Raw genomic sequence first — 24,492 nt, forward strand, 5'->3', positions numbered from 1 at the left:
TGTGACTAATTTATTTGGGACAAATAAAGGAAAGTAAGGGATATCGGGATATTCATTACCAAACTGAGCCAGAGTGTACTGTTGGCCGCCGAATGATAGTGTGTTGCCATTGTCCTCAGTCCTGGGTGGAGAGAAGCCCTTCAGACGGGCCACGTTCTGCAGGATCTGAGAGGGCTTCAGCTGGTCACGCCATTGGTTGATCCCAGAACTGACCAATGGGAGATCAACACAGCCAGTTATAGTTAACCAATCAACGAAGCGAAGTGCATTAGGTTTTGAGAAGAAATGGATGGACAAATTGGCTGCGTTTCAATTCGACAACATATCTCCTCCATTTGCCCTTGTTCACGTTCCTTTTTCTTGTAGGCATTACTACACATAGTGTCGACCATATTACTTTTACTGGTCGTATCTGATTTGTGAAGGGGAATGAATGGGGTCAAAGGGGAGGAAATGAGAGGGATCCATTCTCACATGCAGTAGGTCTGAGGCAGGCCACAGTAGGAGCCAAAACGAGACAGGAAGCGGTTCTCCAGGTCGATCACGGTCTCTCCCACTTTCTCATCACGGCTCAGCAGATCGTAGTCATACACAGAGACCTTCAGGTCTTTGTCTTGAGGGAGGAAGCAGGACATCTCAAACATTCTACAGAGAGGGAGACAAACAGAATTATACCGAGTAATGTTACTATGGTGACAACATCTCAATGGTCAATTAATGGTCAATTTCTAGCAGCAGCATTTTGTGGTCAATTCCTTTCCAGTGAGTGCGAGTTTACCTTCCAAACATTGGGTTGATGGTGTTTGGTAAGTAGTTATCTCGGTCCTCCACGCTCTTCCTTCCTAATGTGATCTTGATGTAAGGATCACACTGTTCATATAAAAAAAGTTTGCAAAAGAGATTAATTAAGAGTGAGCAGGAAGAGAGGCAACCAATGTAGTGCATAGAGTCCATAGAGAGTCTTATAGGTCTGCACAGTGGAGGGAGACATCGGAGGATGGGCTCATTGTAATGCACCGCATGGTATGAGGAATGAATGATGAGTGTGTTTGATATCATTCCTCAATTTATGCATTACAATGAGCCTGTCCTCTGATTTCTATCTCCACCAGCCTCCCCTGATCTGTATGTGTGTGGACTTCACTAACACTACCTTGCCATTGTTGTCCTTGGGCTGCAGGTCAATGGCTCTGACCACATAGATCCTGACTATACACTCCTGAGGCCCGCTTTCAGGCAGCTCCCGGAACTGACGAGGAGGAGGAACCACACCGGGGTCGTCTGACAGAGGGTACACCTTGAAAGAGCCCTACAACACCACAGACACACACACACGCACACACACGTACCAATGCATTAAATTCACCACTAGATGTCAGCAACTGCACGTAACAAACTGAGTGGTGTGGCGCATTTCATTTAATCCAACAAGATTTGTAAAATAAAGGGGACAAACTGCTATTCCACCTTGAATTCTCCAACCACTGATGGGTCATCGAGCCCATCCTCGTTTTTCCCCCTCAGCAGTTTAAAGGTGTTGCAGAAATCAGTGAGTCCAGTAAACTCAGGGATGTCTTCAAGTTCATTATCATACACCTGAAAACACACATGGAGAGGTTCATATTTTTGCTATTCATTTATACAAAACTTCAATACTAACTAAGCAGGACAGTTACATTTCATACATTGGTAGAGACGTCATGCGATAAAGGTTCACCTTCAAAGTGTCATAGCCTTTCTCTAAGTAAGGGCGGCACTTCTCTTGATGTCCAATCGAAGCATAGAATTTGCTCCACCAATCAACCGTCTCTTTCTCCTGAAGTGAAAAGGTGAATATAATATAATTCAATTCCCTGAGTCAGGACTACATTGCAGTATGTTTCTAATGGGGAATTACAGAGATAAATGATAAAAAGATAGATATAATAGATAGATCAAAAGTCTCACCTTCTCTGCATGCTTTGGGGAAGGGAATGGGATGCAATGGAATACAAAGTTGACAATGTGTCAAGTCAATATCGACAACAATGTAAATACAAACGTAATGTAATTTCAAAGACAAAATCTCACGTTTAATTAAGGTATTATTTAAATATGATGTTATTGATTGATGATCCCAGATGGTGATCTGATTTCCCGATTAAAAAATCAATGAATGCACGGCTACGGATGATTGAATACAATGGTCCCAATTTGTAGTAATTTGCATTAGTGGAACTGGGAAGATATCAAAGACATTTAAATTCAAGTAAATTATTTGCATTGATTGCATTGTGCAGGTAATTTTGAAATCAGTAAGCAAGTGAATTATATACAGTATATGATATATATGATATAATATAATATATATATTATTATATTATAAGCTCAAAGTGGCAGTGTGATTTTGGCCCAGCCTAAAGTGTTGAGCGACAGGCGGCCATACATACAAGGAGAACAGTAGAGGCGGCCAGTTTGTTGACTGCTTCTGATATACCGTTAACAAACTGCAAGCCAGAGTGAAATTCACTCACTTGTTATGCCTCTTCATCTGTTACACTAAACTTGCTGTGAAGCGGAAACCATACAGTATTTGCCTAATACTATTCAAACAACAACAAGACACAGAAAATGGAAATATCTTTCAAGTGAATAAGAAGAACAATTGTGTCTGAAAGGTTAGTAAGAGAGATAGGGAGGGATTTCCCATTCAGAAGTCAAGAGTATACCTGGGCTTCAAGCAGAGGCCTGTCCTCCATGGCAATGGCAATGTCCCGAGAAGGAGAGGCCATCATCAGAGCCACTGGTAAATAAAAAAACATGTCAATATATCTACAGCTGTTCCTAATCTGCCTTAATTTCCTCCTTTGTTAAGTAATAAGACTAAACCAGCTTCAATCTGAACATTTGTAGTTACACTGGTCTCTAGCCTATTTGTTGCAATGTGACATTTCACCACAGGGTGGCAGTATGTATTGATACATGAGCCTCTGAAGAAGATTGTTATGGTTACTTTTGGATGACATGGCCACGTCAGCCCTGGCAATGTAGGGGTCACAGCGGAAATCCTCCAGTGTGTCTATGGTGCACTGGCCAACCACAGGTTTTCTGCCGAAAGGCCGGTGGTCGATAACCTTCAGCACGATGGGAGGGGTGTACATCTCCTCTTTGGGAAGGAGCTATGGACACAGCAAAAACAACCTTCATGTTTCACATTACAATCTTCACTCACTTCGCCTGAGTGAGAGCGGATACAAGTAAAAAAAGTGTAGCTTATTAGCACTGTCTCGAAACGTAGCAAGGAAAAGAAAACACACACGTGCCACTTAGCCATCAGATCTGAAACTAAGGAGCTCGTACCACTTTGAGGAAGAGGACGGATCCAGGGAAATTGGGGCTCTTCTTCATGTTCTTGATGACGGCAGAATGAACAATCTCCCCTCCACATTCCACCACCAGACTGGGGGAGGACACAGTGGCCAACTGGTAGGTCTTCATGTTGCGTAACCCCCATGCCAGGATCTGGAAAACACACACACACACACACTCCTGAAAATGCAATATCATTCTGGATTTCCTTAGAAAGGTAATTAGTGGTAAACCTGCAATTTCTGTAGGATATAATGACACTTAGGTAACAATTTGTTTCACCTCAATGGCGGTGAGCTGCACCACAGGTCGTATTCCCTGAGGCACCATGTAGAGGTTCTCCGCCCTCTTGGAAGGGACGAGGGGGAGGTCTGTATCATTACCCTGCAGACAGAAGGAACAGGAGTTAAGCACCACTTTATTACAACACAATAAAGTCATTTGAGGATCTAAGATTAATTAGCTGTTGCCGCTCAAGTTGAACATGGGTTGTTGGGAGTAAAGACTCAGCTCTTGTACCTTGTCCTTCAGGATGAGTTCAGCAGCCACCAGCACCTCTCCTGCCCGCTGGCCTCTCTGGATGACAGGAGACCACAGCAGCTTGGGTGACAGGTCCATGCTAGGGTTCAGCTTCACCAGGGGGACACACACGCACCGGCCCAGCAGCTCATCTTTGCCCTGGGGAGCACAGAGATCACGGACCATGGTTAACACGTTTTACCCGAGTGAGGTAAAGGGTGGTAACCTCTAAGAGCCTGCCTGCCATCCTCCAATGAGGTGGTTTCATAAAGACTATTCCACTGAGGATGCTACTTCCACTGCTATGTCTGCTAACTGCTTAGCATGCTTTGCATGAAATCCATTATGTATTATATGGTAACACAAGAAGCTGAGGTTTATGTATGTACAACTGGAGGTCTATCCCACAAATGCACGAACCACTTGGTCATTGTCGTAGAGCTCCAGCACCACTTCGGGGGGACGGTGTGCCATGTTCTGGGGGTCCCCGTAGATCTCTACATCGTGAAAGATGAGAGTCTGGTCCCACGTTGGGTTCAGGGTGGACTTAATGGTCTCTGTAGTCTTACTCATGTGCAGGAAGGACACGTGTGCATAGGGATCTATGACACAGCAATACAAATGTATCGTAGGTTATTCATAACATAATGACTAATAAAATACCTTGTGTGTTTTTGCACAGTATGTCACATACTCACTTTGACCAAATGATGGTTATGAGAGGATGTCATGAGCTTACCAGAGAAGCTGTCTTTGTCCATCGCTATTAGGTTTCTAGCCTGGTACACATAGACGCGGAGGTGGTACATGTAAGACCCTACACATTGAGAAAAAACACCAGTGAAAGTCAGTATTGAAATAAAAATAACAAGGGCGTAATAATAATAATAATTCATTGTATTTATATAGTGCTTTTCCGGGGCTCAAAGACGCTGACAATATGGGAAAAACAGAAAACACAGAAACAACAAGCAACAGATAACATGAGCACATATATAACAAATATTAGTAAAACAAGGTACTCACGGTCAAACGAGCAGGACACAGTGGGGGTGTTTGCACCAAAGAACTTGGTGGCGTCTGTCTTGCTGGAGCTTTTCTCATCTGTATCAGTCCCCTATAGAGATAATCAAGAGTTCCTCAGAACACAGCCTAAGCTGAATCCCTATCAATCATTCATTTGTCCATGTACTCTACACGTAACTGTGTCTCAATAGTCTTTACTATCTTCCTATCCGTGTGTCCTTTCCTTGAATGTTAAATGATAATTGGATACCTATTTAGTCCTTTCACTTAAGAGAAAATGACACAAAGGAGACAAGGAAAGGAATCAAGGAAAGGAAGCAATGGTAGAATATTGAGGTACAGCCATAGTCCGCTGTTCTGTAACCTCTATGGTTATGCAATTGCTCACCAGTGCCCCCTCCAGTTTAAAGATAGCAGAGGCCCCGAGGCGGTCGGCAGGCGCCATCTTCCTCCTCCACCGTCTGCGGCGGAACGTGTCGGAGGAACGTTCCTTCCTGTGGAACTTCCAGCCAATCAGAGAGGAGAACTCCCATCCCTCTGGATCTCCTTGGTCACGTTTCTGAAAATACAGAAGCAGTCGATGTCAATTTTAGGAAGGGAAATGCATGCACTGAAACTACATATCTCATTCTCAGTTTTCACTTCCCCTCTCTCTCTTCTGTAATTTCAACACTACTGGCAAACAGTGGCGGACTCAGGCTGTTTGAAGGGCAGGGGCGAAAAGAAAAAAAGGGCACATACTGCACAACATGGGACCCCATCAGAGGTTATGATGCATGTATGGTGAAATAGTCTTCATCCTTGATTAAGATGAACATGATGTAGTCTAAGCCAGGGGTGGATTTAGGATCGTAGGAGATCTGGGGCTTTGCCCAGATGGGTAATGAAATGTACTAAATCTAATCAATCTAATCATCATCTGGGTGAATGGTGGTCTTACTCAGGTGATCAGCGAAGGGCTTCCAAGTCATGTCAAAGGTTGTGCTGGAATTCCTAAGTGAAAATCTTTTTTTTCCTAATTTGATGTGATTCAGGATCTCTTTGAGCCAACTATTATGTGAAGGGGGGAGGGTATGCTCCATTTAAATAAAATAAGTCGTCTTGTGTCACGATCCAACTGTTCCTAGTTGTCATGGTAAGCTCAGGGGGTGTTGATTGGCTACCCAGGGTACATGGGGGAGTGGCTTTCCTGTTGGCGGGTCTCTCGAAAGGTATATGACAGGTGCTCATTTGCTACCTGGGGGTAGAGAGAGTCGAGAGAGTCGAGAGAGTGGAGTTAACGGAGAAGAGAAATACTGATTGTGACGCCTTACCTAGAAGAGAACCCCTTTGACAATTGATGGGGTAGTGGTGGTCTAGTGGATAGTGAGTTGGACTTGTGATCGGAAGGTTGTGAGTTCAAATCCCGCCTGAAGCCACACCACTACTAGTGTGCCCTTGGGTAAGGCACTTAGCCCTCAGTTACTCCAGGGGGAATGTCCCTGTAATTCGTAATTGTAAGTCGCTTTGGATAAAAGCGTCTGCTAAATGGCCAAATTAATTAATTAATTAAATTAAAATTAAAATTAACAATTATTATCAAGACTATTACCGTGTGGAATAGTAGATTACCCCCGAGGTCGTGTTGTGTCGTGTCCGGTTTTGTTTGTTTTGTTATATGTCAATACTGAACGGGAAGGAACACCCCACTGAACGAACGTGCGGGCTGTTCAGTATCCCCGCGGACCACGCCACGATACATCGGAGCCAGGTAAGCCATTCCCCTTAACATCTACCTGGGTGCTGTCAGCTAACCCTGAGCTAATCTACCTGTGTCCGGCCTCGGCCCTGTGTGGGAACGAGCCCATTGACTATCAATGTACGCACATTGCTGTTGGGTCGTGACACTTGCCAGTAGGGTTGTAAAAGCAAGGACGCGTCCTTTGGGGGACGTGGGGATATTTAGTTTTAATAAAATGTCTGACCTGGAGGAAACGAAAACAATTAGATTGGGGCAGTTCAAACCTGGATGAGAGCTCTGCAAAGTCGGTAAAAATTCCGTCTTTGTAGAGATCTTTGACACTAACTAAGCCTTTGTCACGCCAGATACGAAAGGTGGGGTCAGAAGAAGAGGGTGGGAATAAATGATTTTCATAGATTGGGGCCAGGGTGGAAGGTTTATCCATTCCAAAATGTTTACGAAATTGTAGCCTGATCTTAATCGAATTGGTAGTGCGGCGTTTTTCAACCATGGGGGCACCAGGGGGGGGCGGTCGCCACCTGAGTCCTGAGTCCACCAGTGCTGGGAAATGAGGAAATATATAACATAAACAAAATGTTACTGCCTATTCACAAGATAAACAGTGTTGTTACTTTGTGACTGCCAAAGGCCCCTGGTTTTGGCATAGATTCCTTTTTTTATGATGACTGATGGATAAAATGACAACTGTATATGTTATAAATAGCTTTGGATAAAAGGCATCTGCTTAATGCCAAAAATGTCAAATGTAATTCACACCACTGACCTCCATGGTTGAGCCAGCAGCAGCTGTTCTCTTCCTGGGCCTGATGACTCTCCTCCTGCGGTGGACATGGTACATCTTCTCTGCCGGCACCCAGGACTTGGGCTTGTCAGCTGGAGGGATGGTGATCCCATACTCCCAGCCTGGAGGCACAGAAACACAGAAGACATTCAATGACCTCAAACATAGTGTACTTTACCATAGTGTACTTGGGTTGCTCTACCTGTAATGATCCATGTCCATATTGATCTACACACACACACACACACACACACACACACACACACACACACACACACACATATTGATGGATACATTAACTCTAATGAAATATGTTGTTGATTTTGATGGATGTATTAACTTTAATATACTTTTTTACGGTAATGTCAAAGACTGGTTTAAGAGATTCTGTGTTAGACCAGACCTTGCTCATCCACTGCTCTGTTGACATCCACGGTCCACTCATCCTCCCAGCTCCAGCCAGCAGGACACTCAATCTCCTGAGGGTTCTGGGTCTTTTCCCCATTCTGAACACACAGACACACAACACTGTCACGGTTGGGGTCGCCATTTCCTTGGTGACTCATTGGCGGCCCCTGGTGGCCTGGGGCGTTACTACACTCCCTGTTACTCTCCTCGTTACGTATAATGTGTGTCAACTGTGTATGTTTGGCACTTCTGTATTTATGTCCACACTTCAGGCAGGCAGCAGGCAGTGGTTGGCACACCTAAGGGCACTTTATTGGAACAGAAGTGTGTGTGTGTGTGTGTGTGTGTGTGTGTGTGTGTGTGTGTGTGTGTGTGTAGTCCGCTAACCACATCAGTGTAGGTCTCAGCAGCAGGCTTCCACTCTCCACCAGGGAAGCGAGTATCGTTTTGGAAGACCTCGTCCAGGAACTCAGTGTGTCCCGCATCTGCCTCTGTCAACAGACTGGTGCAGCAAGAGAATATCATTATGAGGCCTGGGTCTAAATAGTTCTGAAAGTGCTGTACATGAAATATTTCATAAGTACAAACCCTGCCCACGATCTGCACCAAGGAAGCAAAATCAACTGCACCTCTCAAACAATTGAAGGTATTCCAAAGATGATTTCAACCAAACTCTGATAATTATAGGTCTACAATACAAAACCAGCTCAAAAAGATCTGGGAAAGCTCAACATTCCATTTTTAAAGCTGGGCTGTCAACGCTCCATCTGTAATGGCATGAGAAATAAAGCGAACAAACAGCAAGTTGGCAGCTGCTTCAGCATTCTCTAGGGAGGGTGAGGCAGAACTGGCCCATTTCCTTTGATTGTGATGAGGAGGGTAGATTACTGCATTCCGCCACTGGATAGAACACTGATATAAAAACAGAGTAAGCCTAACCACAGTACTCACCCTTTTTCTGGGTCGATGATCCAGTCTCCCTCCCACTCCCAGCCCCGCGGAGGCATAAAATACTCCTGCTTCAGCTTCAGTTTGCCTGTCACGTCAGAGTGCTTGTAGCGGCCAACCAGCCCCGTCGTTCCCCACTTCCCAAACACTGAAGCCTGGTTCTCATACTACAAAACAGGAGAAAACAGATCATTTAAGGGGGACCAGTAATACACAACTCTATTCCAACCTGTCAACATGCTTAACAGGCACAGGTGAATCATCTAAAGCACAAACTTACCACTTCAGCAAACACACTGAAGGTCCCCTCTGAGAACGTGTTGAACTTCTTTTCGTGCGCTGACAGGCCCAGCCACATGTTGACCCGGATCTGAACCGGAACTTTCAACCCCTTGTTCTTATCCATGGGGTACTGAGAGATGAGAAAGGAAGGCATCATGGTAAAAAAACAACCTGTGAAGTGCACAGGATGGTCCTGTTTTGATATTGATTCTCTGAGTGAACAAGTATTCAGTAATGAACCAGTATTCATATGAGGGTCTCCCACGGGATCTGCATTTCACTGCAATGCACTCATCTCGTTCAGTGAAATATACATAGAAACAGCCAAAAAAAGATAATGTAGTTTAGTGTACCTCCATGAAGATGGTCTTGGTCTTGCCACAGTACTGTCCACTGGCCTGCTCACTGTAGGTAGAGTAGAGGAGTTGGTGGGCGGGGATACGGGTGCAGGCCACTCTCTTCTCTCCTCTCAGCATCCAGATGATCACGTCTGGCATGCTGTTCTGGGGCTAGAGAGAGAAGTAGAAGAGAGGGGGAGAGAGACAAAAACAGGAAAGAAGAGGAATTAGAGAGAGGGGAGATTGACATATTAGAAGGCATCACCAGGAACATCAGATAAGAGCACATCAACATTAACTTAAAAAGAGGGTTCATAAAAACAATTCTTGACCATTGATCATAGATTCTATATCGCAGCTTGTCACACGTATCGCTCACATCCCCGAGGAACAGTCCCTCCTCTGTCCTCCTCCTACCTCCTCGGCAAGCTGCTTCAGTTTGTCCAGCCAGTCCTCGATGTCCCCCAGTGTGTCCTTGACATCAGTGGCCTCTTCCCTCATACGCTTGGCCGCCTCCATGATGCTCTCCCAGGCCTTGTCACGCAGCTTCTTGATCTGGAGGTCCAGGGCTGTCAGGTGGGGCCTGGCCTCCAGGTCTGGCACTCTGAAACTGTCACACGGGGGGGGATTGGTCTATCAAGCACTAACAAAAGCTCATGTATACATAGGAGGAATAGAATGAAAACAAATAAGAATATAGCCAATAGCAATGGGGTTTGAAAAGCAATGTTTCAATGTTTTTTTGCGATCAATTTTCTATTATTATTTCAGGGAATAATACAAGGGAGTGGTAACATATAAATAAACAAAAGAGAAATAGAATAACAAAAATCCTGTACAAATACAACATTTACATAAACCTTCCACCCCCCCTCCCCTTCCCAATCTCCCTTTACCTCAACAGTCCCCCACCTCCCCCTCCTCCCACGAATATTCCTCCCGCCAAATACCTCCCACCCACCCACCCAATCACAGCCCCCCCCACCCCACCCCACAGGACCCCATGGAAGGAGCAAATAGATTAGCCTATAGTAGCGTCTTGAGAATGGTGATGGTTTGATCCCAGCAAGAAATATTATCTGAGATTGCCTGATGCCTGTTAGCTGGCTATGTCTATAAAGTCTAATATCCACCTCTGCGTAGTCAAGAAATGGGGTGACTTCCACCTGCAAGCTATAAGCCTTTTGGCCGCTGTAAGGCCGGCCAGCCAGATGCGTCTTTGTTTGATATTTACATCCAGGGTTGAACTCTCATTTAGTAATGTATCACAAACCGTCCTCCAGAAATCAGCCACTCCAAGGCACTCCCATACCATATGCAAAAAGGTGCCAACTGTATCTTGTGTGCACAGAGTACAGTTAGGTGAGAGTATGGTCTTTATTTTATGTAGCAGATATGGAGTAAAGTATGTCCTATGAGTACAATTGAAATGGATAACCTGGTGGTTGGGATTTCTGGAGGAAAGCGATATGTTTTGTCAAATTAATTGCCAATTTAAATTATTGTGTGATAAAGTTGGAGTAAAGAGCTGAGACCTAACCCCTGGGTCTGGTGAGTGCTATGTGAAATGGATGCATGCCTAATGAGCTATTCCAGGGTACCCCATATGTGCGCATTGCTGTACGTAACTGAATGTAGAAAAAAAGGAGGTACCTGGTAAATTAAAGTTTCTCTGAATGTCTTGGAATGAGCGGAGACCCTCAGCCCCAAATAAATCTGAGAGTGTATGAACTCCATTGTCACTCCACTGGGGAAATGAGATTGGACGCCCTCCCAACTGGAGAATTTAATTTTTTAAATATAGGCGAATGGAGGTATTTAGAGATGTTTGGTGTTGGACTGTAATAGGATCATGGGTGACTGACTGGCGAACGGCCTGGGCCACAGGTTCAAGAGATATGGCAAACAGCAGAGGAGAGAGAGGGCAACCCTGGCGCGAGCTGCAGGATATTTGCAGTTGTTTAGAGCATGTGTTCCCTGTCAGAACCATTGCTGTCGGGTTGGAATATAGTAATTTTATCATAGCTACATAATGATCTCCGAAGCCCATATAGCGTAAAACCGCCCATAAAAAGTGCCACTCGAGACGATCAAAGGCTTTCTCAGCATCAAGTGAGAGTATTCTCAAATTCGCATTTGATGAGTCAGAAGTATTCGAAGAGTCAATAATATGGAGAAGGCGGCGAACATTGTCTGAGGCAAGGTGACTTTTAATGAAGCCTGTTTGGTCTTCATGCACTAAGGTAGTCATAAATGGTTCCAGTCGTGAGGCTAGAACTTTGGCATACAGTTTAGTATCTGTATTTAAAATTGACAAAGGGCGATAACGTCCGCAGTCAGTAGAGTCCTTCCCCTTTTTCAAGAACTAGGAAATTATAGCTATATTGTTGTTTTTGGAGAAGGAGACATTTCTGATCGCAATCATTCCCAACAGAAGAGTGCCAACTTGGGGCCAAAAGGCCAGATAAAATTCAGGTGGTAAACCGTCTAACCCTGGTGACTTGCCTTTGTTCATGCATGAAAGAGCTTTGTGTAGTTCAGTTCTGGGAAAGTTGGGGGAGCTGTAGGGGGAGCTGTAAAGGGTTCAAGAAGGAACTAATGGCTTGCTCATTATATTCAATCTCAGAAGTATATAGAGCCGAGTAGAATGCCCAGAAGTTATTGTTAACCTCTGCTGGATCAGTGCACAAAGTACCTGTAGAAGATTTAATTGAAGGGATGTTTGCTAGTTGTTCGTTGGTTTTAAGTTTTGAGGCTAGTAAATGGCTTGGCTGTGCACTGTGCAAGTAATGGTTTTGTCTAGCTCTATGAATGAGAAGATGGTTAAGATCTTTAAATAACACTTCTCTCTTAAGAACTATCTCCGGGGGCGCTTAGGTGGTGTAGCGGGTTAAGCGCTGACCATGTAACCGCAGGGTCCCCAGTTTGATTCCGGCCGGGGACATATCCTGCATGTCATCCCTCCTATCTCTCTCACCCATCCTTCCTGTCTAATTCTTCACTGTATCTGTCAAATAAAATGAAAAAGATGAGTGGGACTGCCCCACTCAGAAAAAAGAACTTAAAAAAAAAAATAACTAACTCCGGAGTAACATGCAGAGTCATAGTGGTCTCCAGTTCAGCAATTTTCTTTTCTTTTAAATGTTCTTTTCTTTTACATTTTTCAGCAATGTAAATAAATAAATGTTTCTGTTGGTTTACCTGCTGAGGTCTTCGATCACTAGATTGATGAGCTTCAGCCAGATCTCTGCCAGACGAGCCTCCGAGACTTTAGCCAAGATGGCCGTCTTCATCGCAGTGATGTTGGATTGCTAAAACAAGGAGGTGGGTTAGACGTCTCATATCAGTTTAACGAACACTATTCAGACATTCTACTGTAATCATTATATCTGTTTAGGATGTAAAACATCATACACATCTTTCCTTACCAGCCGTTCAGCTATGTAGAGAGTAATGTTCACTGCATCCAAGCGATGACTGATGTCCTCCCAAAATGATGTCACAACAACGACTGGCTTGGTGCCAGCCCAGGGCAAGTAATAGTAGTGATTACCTAATAAAAAAAATGAAATAACTTTTACATTTCCCTTAAGTCATATTGTGGAGAGACCAAATAGTAAACAAATAGAATGAGAATGCGCGCAGGGGGGTATTCCATCAACGTCGCTAAAGGACAATCCGGGTTTATTTTGATCAATCCTGCAAGATGTATAAAAACATACAGCCTTCTTTTTTTTCTAGCGAGACTTAAGCCTGGATTGTCCTTTAGCGACGTTGATTGAATACCCCCCTGATATCCAAGAGAAACTTGGATTTACCATCGAACACAGCACAGCTGAACTGAGTAGTGGAGGCCAGTGGTTTGCAGGTGGTGTCCAGTTTGTTGCCGTAGTTGCCGATGCTGACCTCAAACTGGATTGGCTCCCCAGGCTCCTGGAGCATGCTGGCACTGTGAAACACTGCACACAGACAGTACTTCCTTCTCCGCTGGTACTTCTGTTAGAGTAACATTGGACAATGTAATTAACGTTTTTCTTTATTTTTTTTTATTTTTTTAATCATAGATAATTCATAGAAGTAAAATAATATTAGGATTAATAATAAATAATAACGTGTGCTTGTGAAAACAACAACAGTTATAGACTAGCCTTTGGTCCTCTGTGGCTCAGTTGGTAGAGCATTAACAACGCTTAGGTTGTGGATTCGTTTCCCGCTGAGACCATATACTGAAAAATTATGCACTCACTCCAATGTAAGTCACTTTGGAGAAATGGCATATATTATATTTAATTGATAATGCCCATGTCTGTTTTATCTATTTGTAAAGCACTTTGTAAAATTGTTTTAAATGGGGATGTATAAATAAAGTTTATTATTATTATTATTATTATTTAATGATGGACAGTGTACTGATGAGGCAGCGAGGCTACAGTACAGTACCTGTGCCACCAGGATGTCATCACTGGGGATCTCTTCCACAGTCTTGTCAGCCTTGCCTTCCAGTTTAGTGGACAGCTCGATCAGGATTCTCCCCCGATAGGCTACACCTTTACCCTGCCCAGACAAGAACAGGGATCATATAATCAGAATAATGATCAAAACATAGATAGCATAGTGTAATAATTAATACAATTTTCACACTACAGAGCTGAACCGAGTTGAGCTGTACTGTCCTAGCATGGCCACTGTCCACTTTATAGTTGCTGGAGCTGTGCTGGAAAGGACCATGGAAAAAAGAAAATATCCTAGCACTGTGCAGTTTGGTTCGGCACAATAGTGTGAAAAGAGTATACTGTATGGTCAGTGTGAACAGTACCATTTAGAAAAAATAACAATTCTATGCTTATTTTAATAGCAGGACACACCTTTCCGAAGTTGAGCTCCTCATAGGGGTCAGGGAGGCCTGTGAACTCTCTGGGACTACCATACAGGTTCACGTAGCAGGGACCGAAGGCAGGCAGGAAGCCCACCTCAGACCCACCAGTCTTCCCTGAGGAGAACACCCAAACAGTACTGTAAACATGTGTCCAAAGGAGCTACACCAGGGGAGGCTGGTGGAGGTAGAAATCGGAGGATGGGTAATGAATGGAATGGATTCCGATTCCTATCTCCACCAGACTCCGCTGAGCTACACATACTGGAACTGTGGTTAGTCGGTTTAGGCTGTCAGAGCAGAACATCTGGGGTTAGGGTTAGGGTTAGGGTAGTGACTGAGCGGTTATAAGCACACGTTTGCTATGAGATGAGTTATAAGCATACATTTGCTATAAGAGGGGTTATAAGCACACACAAGTTAGAATGCATATCTGGCTTGGGGGAAAAATACAGGAATATACCGTTTTTAACATTAAAGAGATGCTACAGGGTTTTTGTATATAATTCTTCAAGTTTTGGCATACTTGTTGACCGTATGGTTCATGATATACTGTTAATCAATTTCTTACCTCATTAGACAATGCAATCCTCAGTTTAAGGCTAACAAACATTTTCAAAATAAGCTTTTGCTCATAGGAGTGGGGAGATGTGCCACTCTGTCCGATCAGGTAATTTCTTGACAATATTATGTTTATTTCAGGGACCTGTTTTTGGCTTGTAAACTCCAATTAGTGGCTGAACATATACAAATATACTCTAGCATCTCTTTAATGTATTTCATGCTTCATTCAGAAAAAAGAGAGCGCTGAGTTTTGTGACAGCATAGACAAACAATGCAGATGAGCAATGGTCGCATATCATTAGCAATACATTCAGAGAGTGAGTTTCAAGCTCTAGTGGGGTGATGACAACAGTAAATGGTTAAAACGATGGGCAGCTCATGCCAATCCAATATTCCTCCAGTGCAGAAACCAGTTCAGCTGTTAAATTTGGATAACAAGTGTAGCACCTACTACAGTATATTAATTTCATGACACATTGGATCTGTGATTTGTTTTTGGCTAAATCACAGAATTGTAAATTTCGGTGTTTTTAAAAATAAATGTTTTCTAATTAAAAAAGACCGATTTTTGCAAAGGATGACACATTAAGCATTGAGCATCTATTGGAACTCCATATCAACCTTCATATCCTTCATTAGCTCCCGCATGTTCGTCTATTCAAGAAGAAAAACATGGTAAATCAGAAATAAAAAAATGGGCCAGACACATGGAAAAAATTAACAATTCATTTTACAACTGAAATCAAAGGACATAATAGTACATTTTTTAGGGGTAAAATGACTGTGGAATATGTAGATTAGAACAATAATCTCAAACTAAAGATGGTATTAGAGAGGGGGTAGTACTGGGGAGGCTGGTGGATGTAGAAAACGGAGGACGGGCTCATTGTAATGCATGGAACGGAATGAGGAATGGTATCAAACATTGGTGTGTTTGATACCATTCCTCATTCCGTTCCATGCGTTACAATGAGCTCGTCCTCCGATTTCTACCGCCACCAGCCTCCTCTGTACTACTCCACTGGTGTAGTAAATATAGCTAAATATGACCCCTCCTGCACCTTACCTTCAATTTCTCCACCAGAGGATGCTATTTTGGCCAGATTCAAGTATGTAGTGCCAATAGCGTCATTCTTTGTCAGGCGGTCCCTGCATTAAAAGTGCAAAGCCGAAAAAACATTAATTATCACCTTCTTGATCTGTGGGCCCTCTCCAGAAAAAAAGGCCACCCCCTTTCACCCTAGGTGACACTTGTATGGGGGAAAAAACGGACCCTTTCCCTCTGATTTGCTATGCTTGGTGGATTTTTTTGGGCCATTGTGCTGACACCTATCCAATAGGTTTTGGAAGAAGGATTTGATTTTCAACACATTCGAGGGACACACAGTTTTCCTAACCTTTTCACTCCTCACAACTCACTCTGCCAACAGGATTCCAGGATGGGAAAGGGAGTGCCTCTCTGCAGGCTGACTCATACTGCAGGCTGACTCATACCATAATGTTGGTTTCCTCCCAGGCCAAACACTGCCTGACTGACCACACTCTACACTTGGCTTCATCTCACAGTCAGCAGGGGAAGTACAGAGGCACTCAGAGGGCACCACTACACACACACATTGTCCTTATCAAACCTTTTCTATGTAGAAATGTATATGCATGTTCAAGTATGCACTTGAAGTATACTGAATAACGTATATGCACTTGAAGAATACTAATGGTGTTTACTTTGGTGCACTTATTTCTTGTAAGGGTTAACTTCTGAATACTCTAACATAACAAACAACAACATAACAAAACTGTGAGGTGAAGCAAGTTCAAATGGAGTGATTCAAATGTGTGCATTTACATCATTGTGTGTTACAGAGGAGGAGATGCTGGTGACTTACCAATCAAAGACCGTCAGCTTGATGCGCTCACACATAGAGGGAAACTGTAGCAAACATGACACACATGTTTTACTGCATTTACTAAAGCACACATCTGCTATCAATGTGCAGAGTGACTGTACACTCTAGTGTCTACAACATGAAATGATAGTAAAAGTGAAATATCTAGAACATGCTTGTGACTTTTACCTTGACCTGAAGATTCAGCATTTGGTTCCATTCTGGGTTAGCATTCTTCTCCATTATCTGGGTGCAAAGCTGCAGCAAAGAAATATATAATTCACATATCCATTCCACACATGTTTATATAATCCATTCCACACATGTTTATATAGTCATCAATCAGGGCCCTCCCTTTGCTTAAAGGTTGTGCGAGGAGAGGAATGCAAACACCATGACATTTTGTCTGGAGAAGAAGAATGTGAATGGGAGCACAGTTCTGTACCTTTTTACCAGCAAATTGCGCTTCAAGAAAAGGATCCACCAGATTCTTTTTGTTCCCTTCCCCTCCAAACACTTCCTTTACAGACTGGACAAACGCATCATCCACTAAACAGAAAAACACAATCAGAGATAGGCCCTACAGATTCTCATTTCTTATCAGAAAGCTAACCAGGATATAGTATATAGAATGTGAACCACAACATAAGCAGCATAGCAAGTCAACTATTTTATACGAGTGGCATACTCTGGGGGATGTCCTCGGCCCGGAACACTTTGAGTGACAGGGTGACCCATCGCAGGGTGACACCCGCTGGCAGGAGCAGGTTACTCTCAATGTCATCATGGTCATCATTGGTTTCCCTCTTCTCCACCTTCAGAACACACACACACACACACACACACACACACACACACACACACACACACACACGTCAAATAAGGCTATAGAGATCATCTCTGTGCTGTATACAGAAGATACAACACAAATTGAAGCATCAACATCGAATAATAATTGATCTTAGTTGAGCTCTGAGCAGTATACCACTAGAATGCTTCCAACCACACCGACTCCATCATCAAATAAGGTGACACTTTGTAATCTATTAGTGTTCAGAGATGCATGGACAGTGCTTACAGAAACATGTAAACGTAATCTAAAGCCAGTCTTACCGGCGGTTCGTCCCCTGCACCTACAACGAACAGGCTGACTTTGAGGTATCCCTTCGCCCCCGAGCTGGAGTCATCTGGATCATTCAGCAGCAGCCACTTCCTCATTATAGCGTGACCTGATATATCACAAACAAACACACAATAGAAACACAGATACGTACACGCACACAGGAAAAATAGACATAAACAGGAATTTCCAATGAGCGTATGGAAATAACACAGTGCATGCAAATACAGTGTGAGACATTCTCTACAGACTTACCAGGTTCATCGTAGACAAAGCCTACATCCACCTGTGATGTAGAAGAAGTAAAAACAACTTAGTAAATACCGATGTCTACCTCCTCCACTGCAGTACACTATATCTAGTGTAATGTCACAATGTTGGACTCTTATGGGCTGTGAGCCCTTGAATGGTTTAATGAGAGAAAGGAAGGAGAGAGAGAGAGAGAGAGAGAGAGAGAGAGAGAGAGAAAGAGAGAGAGAGAGAGAGAGAGAGAGAGAGAAAGAGTACCTTGAATTCCCCCATCAGACTGTCAGCTCTCAGAGAGAAAGAGTCATAAACCTACAATAGAGAGAGAGCACATTAGAAAGGGAATGCCATAGATATTGTCGGGATCATGTAAAACAGACACTGTAGCAACGAGACTTGAAGAATGAAGAGTGAGTTCAACTCACTCTAAAACTGATGTGCTGATCAAACAGATCAGATGGCAACATGTTGACGTTGTAAAAGAAAATCTATAAAGAAAAGAAACACACAACATATTATAATATCCTTTTGCCTTATATCCATCACAGAAAAGCGAATTTCAGATATGCAGGGCAATAGAGTATGTTGAAGCTACAATTAGAAATCTGACGACACATGCCAAGTCAGGTGGAAAGTGTGCTAACTGGTACCTCGTCAAAGAAGGGATTGTTTCCCCTCTTAATCCTGGTTCTGTGTGTCTCTCCACCAACGTGGATCTTCACAACAGGTTTGATGTTGTTCCCAGGTAGCTGTCGACCCTCAATGACCCGGACACGGATCTGAAGGACAGATGTGGTGTTAAAAATGAGAAACACCTAAAACAGAGTTTGGTTTTATATAGCGCCATTCCACCTTACGCTGATGCTCCAAGTGCTTTACACTGTATGGGGAACTCACCTTAACAACTACCAATGTGTAGCACCCACCGAGGTGATGCCATGGCAGCCGTTATGCACCAGAAAAGCTCACCAAACATCAATTGTTACAGTACATAGTATCGCCCCCATTCACACCATGTAAACCAGCAGTAGCCTACTACAGCACACGTGTGACTAGAGTGATGAGATCGAAAGCAGCATGCTTTCATGTGAGAGTCCATCGTTAGTTTAGAGCCATTCCTTCTTTCAGTGGTCCATCATTAACAGCACATGGCTATATAGAAACTCACCTGAAAGTCCTGAGGTTTGTTGGCTAGAGGACGGTTGCGTTTCCTGTTCCTCCTGACCACATTCTGGTTGGGGTTCCCAGGCAAGCCAGGGGAGGAGGCTCCCCCAGCAGAAACACTCTGTCCCCCATCAGCAAAGTCCTCATCGCCCTCCTCACCTCCCACTGTACACACATAGATAGCACCATATTCACCCAATGTGCAGTGGTCTCAGGGGATTTCTTCACTCTGAATTGTACAATATCTCTACATAAGTATAAGTAGCGCAGTGGAGACTGCTGGGGGTAGAAAGCAGAGGATGGGCTCATTGCAATGTATAGTATAGAATGAGGAATGTTACAATGAGCCCATCCTCTGATTTCTACCTCCACCAGCCTCCAGTGAAGTAGCAATACAGTACAGTCCCTGCACTCTATAAACAGGTATGGTAGCTACATGAGCTATACATGTAACATTCAAACATGCTTTCTGTTTGTATTTAGTCTTGTTTGTAGTTGTGAACAAAAATCCATGAAAATGTTGATCAGACGTAAAGAAGTACATGTGGCACACATTCCTGTCATTGTCAATGCTAAAGCTTTTTCATGTTTCTTTCACATTCTGATCAATGAAACTATCCCTAGGCAGAATGGAAATAACATTATAACATTATATACTGATATGGACCTATGTGTCTGAAATGTAAATATTTCTGTTCTGCCTATGGCTATATAGAAACAAACGTACCGCATGTCTCTTTGTAAATATGTTCAAAGTATTCATCATCCATTTGATCGAGAGCAGAGAGGTCCGTCTTCTAAACAAACAACTAAGCTACTGTGCTAAAGGTCACATGACCTACCAGAGTCCCCTGCTGCACCATCTCCTTCCTGCTGGTCATTTGGGTTTGGCACGGCATTGGCTGGAGGATCGTAGCCAATCAGGAGGTTGATTGTAGCCTGAATGTGGTGGTTAGTTAATTGAATTAGTCAATCAACTTATTCAAATGGATTGTTGTCAAAATCAAAACAGGAAACCACATAAGTATAAGCTTTGGTGCTCATGGTAATACTGCAGTTATCTAGAAAATATTCAAATGAAAGACAATTAAAATTAAAATGTAGATTGGACTAGCAGGGAAAGGCAAGACGAGGCATGATTAATAGACATTGCTTTCACACAGTTTGACAGATGAACTGCGTTGTTTGACAAAACAATGCCCGGCAACAGCAGAAGGGCTGAATTGGATATGTTGATAGCAGGTGAGTAGCTACTCTCCATTTTCAAAAAGGGACACACTTACTCCAATATCCTGTCCCTTCTCATTGGCAAGAGCCACATTTTTGGACGGAAGAGATTTGACTTGACCAGTTGCGAGGTCTTTCAGTGAGATTTTAGCAGAGCCAAGGAACCTATAAAGATCAGGATGGAATAAGTACAAGTATTACTTTTAATCATTTTATTAGAGCAATATTTGATTGTGGCAGTCAACAAGAGTGGTTAGTTGGCATGGATGACGAAATGAAACATCTATGAGAGAGAGGACCCTAATACTTTGAGGGGCAATAAAACATGTCAAAGAGATCAAGATCAATACGGGAAAACTCCTGGCCTTGATTATGATACTTCAGACGACTGACTTCTCTGAGCACAGAGATTCCAGCCATCAGTAAGAGCAGTGACCTGGGTGTTGAAGACATGGAAAGGCCCTTTGTGTGGGCGACTGTGGCTCAGGAGGTAGAGCTGGCGTCTAATGATCTCAAGGTCAGTGGTTCGATCCCCGGGTGGCCACGTGTTGAGGTGTCTTTGGGCAAGATACGGAACACGAAATAGCACCCAATGAGTGGGCCGGTGCCTTGCATGATAGGTTGCCGTCATTGCATTGGTGTGTGAATGTGTGTGTGAATGGGTGAATGAGAAGCCATTGTAAAACGCTTTGGAATAAGGTGCTATATAAGTCCATTGTGTGTTGAACGTATGTCACCATAATAACTAGGCACAGGGGAGACGCCTCCTAGAGCTAACAAACCAAACCCACACAGTCAAACACACCTACAAAGACCATGGCTCTGTCCTCATCACACAGTGAGCTATGTGATTCGCTTGGGAAAGTCTTCTCTGGGGAGCAAATACACACCAGGAAATCTTGTGTTTTGCTTTTTGTGGGTTTAAATACAGCCTTTTCATTAAAAGTGTCATTACATACAATACATAATTGATATGTCATGATATGTCAAGTATGACAAAATGCAACCCTTCAAAGAACTTGAGACTGAGACCTCCAATCAAAATAATCAATGTAATAATCAGTTACAGTATTCTCAATGTTTACAGGGACCTCTTTCCACGGTGTTGTTGTTGTTGTTGTTTTAGTTTTACAGACAGGATACAGGTACTACTGAAAATACAGATGGCTGCTGTTCCCATTGTAATTTGTCTTTTTACAATTCAGTCTGCTTGTGGACAACATGCTATTTCTGTAGCAGCATTCAGAGCTGCACTCCATCTGGGAGGCTGACTCTGGGATTCTCCAGAGAGTGACACTATCAACCTGGAATGCAGTCTAATAAAGCTGAGGATGATCTGTCATTTCCTTGACAATGGTACATTCTTTGTGATAACATAATAAAACACTTAGAACAAATGAAGAAAATGAGAGGCTATCAAACATGGCTGAACAGAGATTGTACTGCCTGAGAAGGACGTTTCCCTAGCCATATGACTGGACCAAGAAAAAACCCCTCAATAGTTAGGCAATAGAGAAGTGTGAAGGGGATTGGCGACTCACTGAACATCATCCACTGATGTGGAGAATTTCAACACTGTAGCGGTGAAATTCTCTGAGTTGTGTTTGTCAAGATAACAAAGCCAGCCTCTTATAGAGACTTCTCTCTTCCTTCCTCGCCATGTTAAATAATGAATAGGACTACTTTTGGGCCGGTTAGTCCCTAATCCATCCTGCTACTGTAACAAACAGCTGTTTTCCTGGTGATACAGAGTGATTCAGCTGCTTCCCACCAGGGTCAACAACTAGAAGCTGATGGAGGGTCCTTGGCTGCATTTAATTCCTATAAGTTGGTTCCTGTCCAGAAACAATCCCCAGGCATTTAATCTGTTATGGGAGAATCCATATTGATAGACTTGCGTAGTAGAAATAACGCTGGCGTGCTTAATTATTTTCTATTATTGCTTATGATTGGTGGCTGTGTACTCATGTGTATTGAATAGACTTGTTATAGGGATGGGGACTCGAAAGACAGACATGAGCTGAGGAGGAACATGCAAACAGCTTCTCAGCCTACGTTTTCAGACGGAAGTGTCAGACGGAAGCCTAAGTGTCAGACGGAAGCATCGGGCTTCAAACAAAAGTAAGATGTGGTTTCAACGTAACTTAACCTAGCACAAACATGTGGTGAACTATGCAACCATGTATGACCTGCAATGGCAGGGGTGCAAACTGGTGATAGCCCAAAAAGGTGACACATTTTCTTACTTCCTAAAAGAGGAAACCACTTCCTGGAATGGATGCAGCCCTGCCCACTTAGACATCCTTGACATTAATCCTATGCCTACAATGCCTTGAGGTAACAACATATAGCATGAATCATATAGCATTTCAACAGAGACATATCTTAATGCCACAGATAATGAAAGCATTGACCAACCTAAGCTGTAATTGTTTCCCAACAAAATCTCTCTCTTATTTGCATATCTTTTTCTGGGTCATTTGAGGAATTCCTTCCTAAATCTAATAAGACTGGAAAACACATGCTTAAACGGTTGTCTACCGTGTTGCTAAGTTACATAGTACCATAACATATACAATAGTGAAGTCCCCTCTGCTTCTCCAGATCAGCAGACTAGCAGTGTGTCAGACTACCCTGATGGAAAACTTTACTCATACTTTACTCAGCTGCCAAAAAAGAGAAGTAAGACCCTTGGTTTTGACTGCATTGTATTATAGATTGCAATACTGTGCTGTATTAATAATTCACACGATGCAAATACATTTGACCTAAATACATTTTAAGTTAATTTACCTAAAAAAATCAGTTTGACGTGTTGTGTCCATACCTTTATGCATTCATTGTGTTACATTCATTATTTCATTGTTACAATGGATTTCTGTATAATGCATTAGTGTGATTTTACATGCTATAATTGCATCCTAGAGGGCACTCTCTAACATAAGGAATGTATGCATCTGTATGCTAAGCACAATGCATTGTGGTGGTTTAGATGTAAAGCATGGCGACTTAAGTTCTACCTGTTCCTCGGCGTCTGTGTCTGATCACTAATACTTTCTAAACTAGCTTCAGCTACACAAAAATACTGACATACTGTTCAGTATATACAAGGCTGTGATCCTTTTAATTGCTATATCCATGGAAACATTTTTTGTGGTTGAAGCCAGATTGATACCATATGTGTTTCCCTCTGTGAATGGAAACTAAAAAGAGACACGACAACATTGAACGTGTTCAAGTCCCCTCTCCTGACTTTCTCATTGCCCGACTACTCTCCTTTCCCCTATCGTAAAAGACTCACACTCACACATCCCAAAGAGAACAAAAAGCTTTTCACCTCTCCCACACACTGCTACAAGTCTGAGCATGGCAAGTAGGGCGTGGGCGCTAGCTACATGGGGCAAGCAATGACATCAGTACCTGATAGCTTGGGTTGTGCTAACTTATCTTTCCATAAACATTACCCCAGAAATGCATTGCAGTGATATCACTGTTATAGATTGGGCAAGTAGTTCTAATGTGAAGTTAGAATCTGCTAGAAGTACTGCCACTTCTCCCAATCTCATTAGAGACCACACAGCCCTTTGCTTCTCCATCCAGAGAGAGCATAGCACTTTATATTTTACATTTTTACATTTTTGGCATTCAGCAGACGCCTATCTGCTCTGATTCACTTAGGAGGCATAAACTCTGCCACTAAGCAGAGGGTGGAATGGTTTCCTGTCCATCCTTAATCCCTCTGTTTCTCAAGATGAGCACAGCATGTAAGGGCGAGCGACTGTTGCGGGCTACTTACTTATCTTTGCCAATAGTCTCGTAGTCTTTCACAATCACATCTATGTATGATGAGGAATCAAGTGAAGAACCCTTCAAATTGAACTCTAGGAGCTGAAATACATTAAATCAGACATGTTGATATTATCAAGCCTATATGGAGGCAATGGTGATATTACACAGAGTACTGTAGTGACAACATCAGGGTTGGCACAACAAGTTCTGACAAAACTGGGAAGAGAGGTGA

The 24,492-nt window shown here is 43.0% G+C and overlaps 1 protein-coding gene across 1 annotated transcript in view; it reads right to left on the bottom strand.

Annotated features, from left to right (window-relative positions):
* Positions 1-24,492, bottom strand: part of LOC308167860 (myoferlin-like) — a gene marked incomplete at both ends in the record, with an annotated part of 28,378 nt that overhangs the window by 3,412 nt on the left and 474 nt on the right. The window contains 41 exons of the mRNA XM_080542338.1: positions 60-208; positions 475-645; positions 779-870; positions 1,154-1,309; positions 1,468-1,596; positions 1,718-1,816; positions 2,709-2,782; positions 2,993-3,158; positions 3,340-3,501; positions 3,631-3,732; positions 3,868-4,026; positions 4,288-4,469; positions 4,607-4,684; positions 4,894-4,984; positions 5,282-5,452; positions 7,398-7,537; positions 7,819-7,921; positions 8,211-8,325; positions 8,775-8,938; positions 9,052-9,183; positions 9,407-9,562; positions 9,809-10,001; positions 12,593-12,702; positions 12,820-12,944; positions 13,210-13,387; positions 13,832-13,945; positions 14,257-14,381; positions 15,895-15,977; positions 16,715-16,758; positions 16,904-16,972; positions 17,160-17,263; positions 17,403-17,529; positions 17,828-17,943; positions 18,090-18,120; positions 18,342-18,392; positions 18,506-18,568; positions 18,731-18,859; positions 19,249-19,409; positions 20,087-20,183; positions 20,528-20,636; positions 24,268-24,359. Of these exons, the coding sequence (XP_080398464.1) occupies positions 60-208; positions 475-645; positions 779-870; positions 1,154-1,309; positions 1,468-1,596; positions 1,718-1,816; positions 2,709-2,782; positions 2,993-3,158; positions 3,340-3,501; positions 3,631-3,732; positions 3,868-4,026; positions 4,288-4,469; positions 4,607-4,684; positions 4,894-4,984; positions 5,282-5,452; positions 7,398-7,537; positions 7,819-7,921; positions 8,211-8,325; positions 8,775-8,938; positions 9,052-9,183; positions 9,407-9,562; positions 9,809-10,001; positions 12,593-12,702; positions 12,820-12,944; positions 13,210-13,387; positions 13,832-13,945; positions 14,257-14,381; positions 15,895-15,977; positions 16,715-16,758; positions 16,904-16,972; positions 17,160-17,263; positions 17,403-17,529; positions 17,828-17,943; positions 18,090-18,120; positions 18,342-18,392; positions 18,506-18,568; positions 18,731-18,859; positions 19,249-19,409; positions 20,087-20,183; positions 20,528-20,636; positions 24,268-24,359 (4,912 nt within the window). The remainder of the gene's footprint in view (positions 1-59; positions 209-474; positions 646-778; positions 871-1,153; positions 1,310-1,467; positions 1,597-1,717; positions 1,817-2,708; positions 2,783-2,992; positions 3,159-3,339; positions 3,502-3,630; positions 3,733-3,867; positions 4,027-4,287; positions 4,470-4,606; positions 4,685-4,893; positions 4,985-5,281; positions 5,453-7,397; positions 7,538-7,818; positions 7,922-8,210; positions 8,326-8,774; positions 8,939-9,051; positions 9,184-9,406; positions 9,563-9,808; positions 10,002-12,592; positions 12,703-12,819; positions 12,945-13,209; positions 13,388-13,831; positions 13,946-14,256; positions 14,382-15,894; positions 15,978-16,714; positions 16,759-16,903; positions 16,973-17,159; positions 17,264-17,402; positions 17,530-17,827; positions 17,944-18,089; positions 18,121-18,341; positions 18,393-18,505; positions 18,569-18,730; positions 18,860-19,248; positions 19,410-20,086; positions 20,184-20,527; positions 20,637-24,267; positions 24,360-24,492) is intronic.

The sequence above is a fragment of the Nansenia antarctica genome (genome assembly GCF_963989245.1).
Source record: "Nansenia antarctica genome assembly, chromosome: 11".
In the NCBI taxonomy this organism is placed as follows: domain Eukaryota; kingdom Metazoa; phylum Chordata; class Actinopteri; order Argentiniformes; family Microstomatidae; genus Nansenia; species Nansenia antarctica.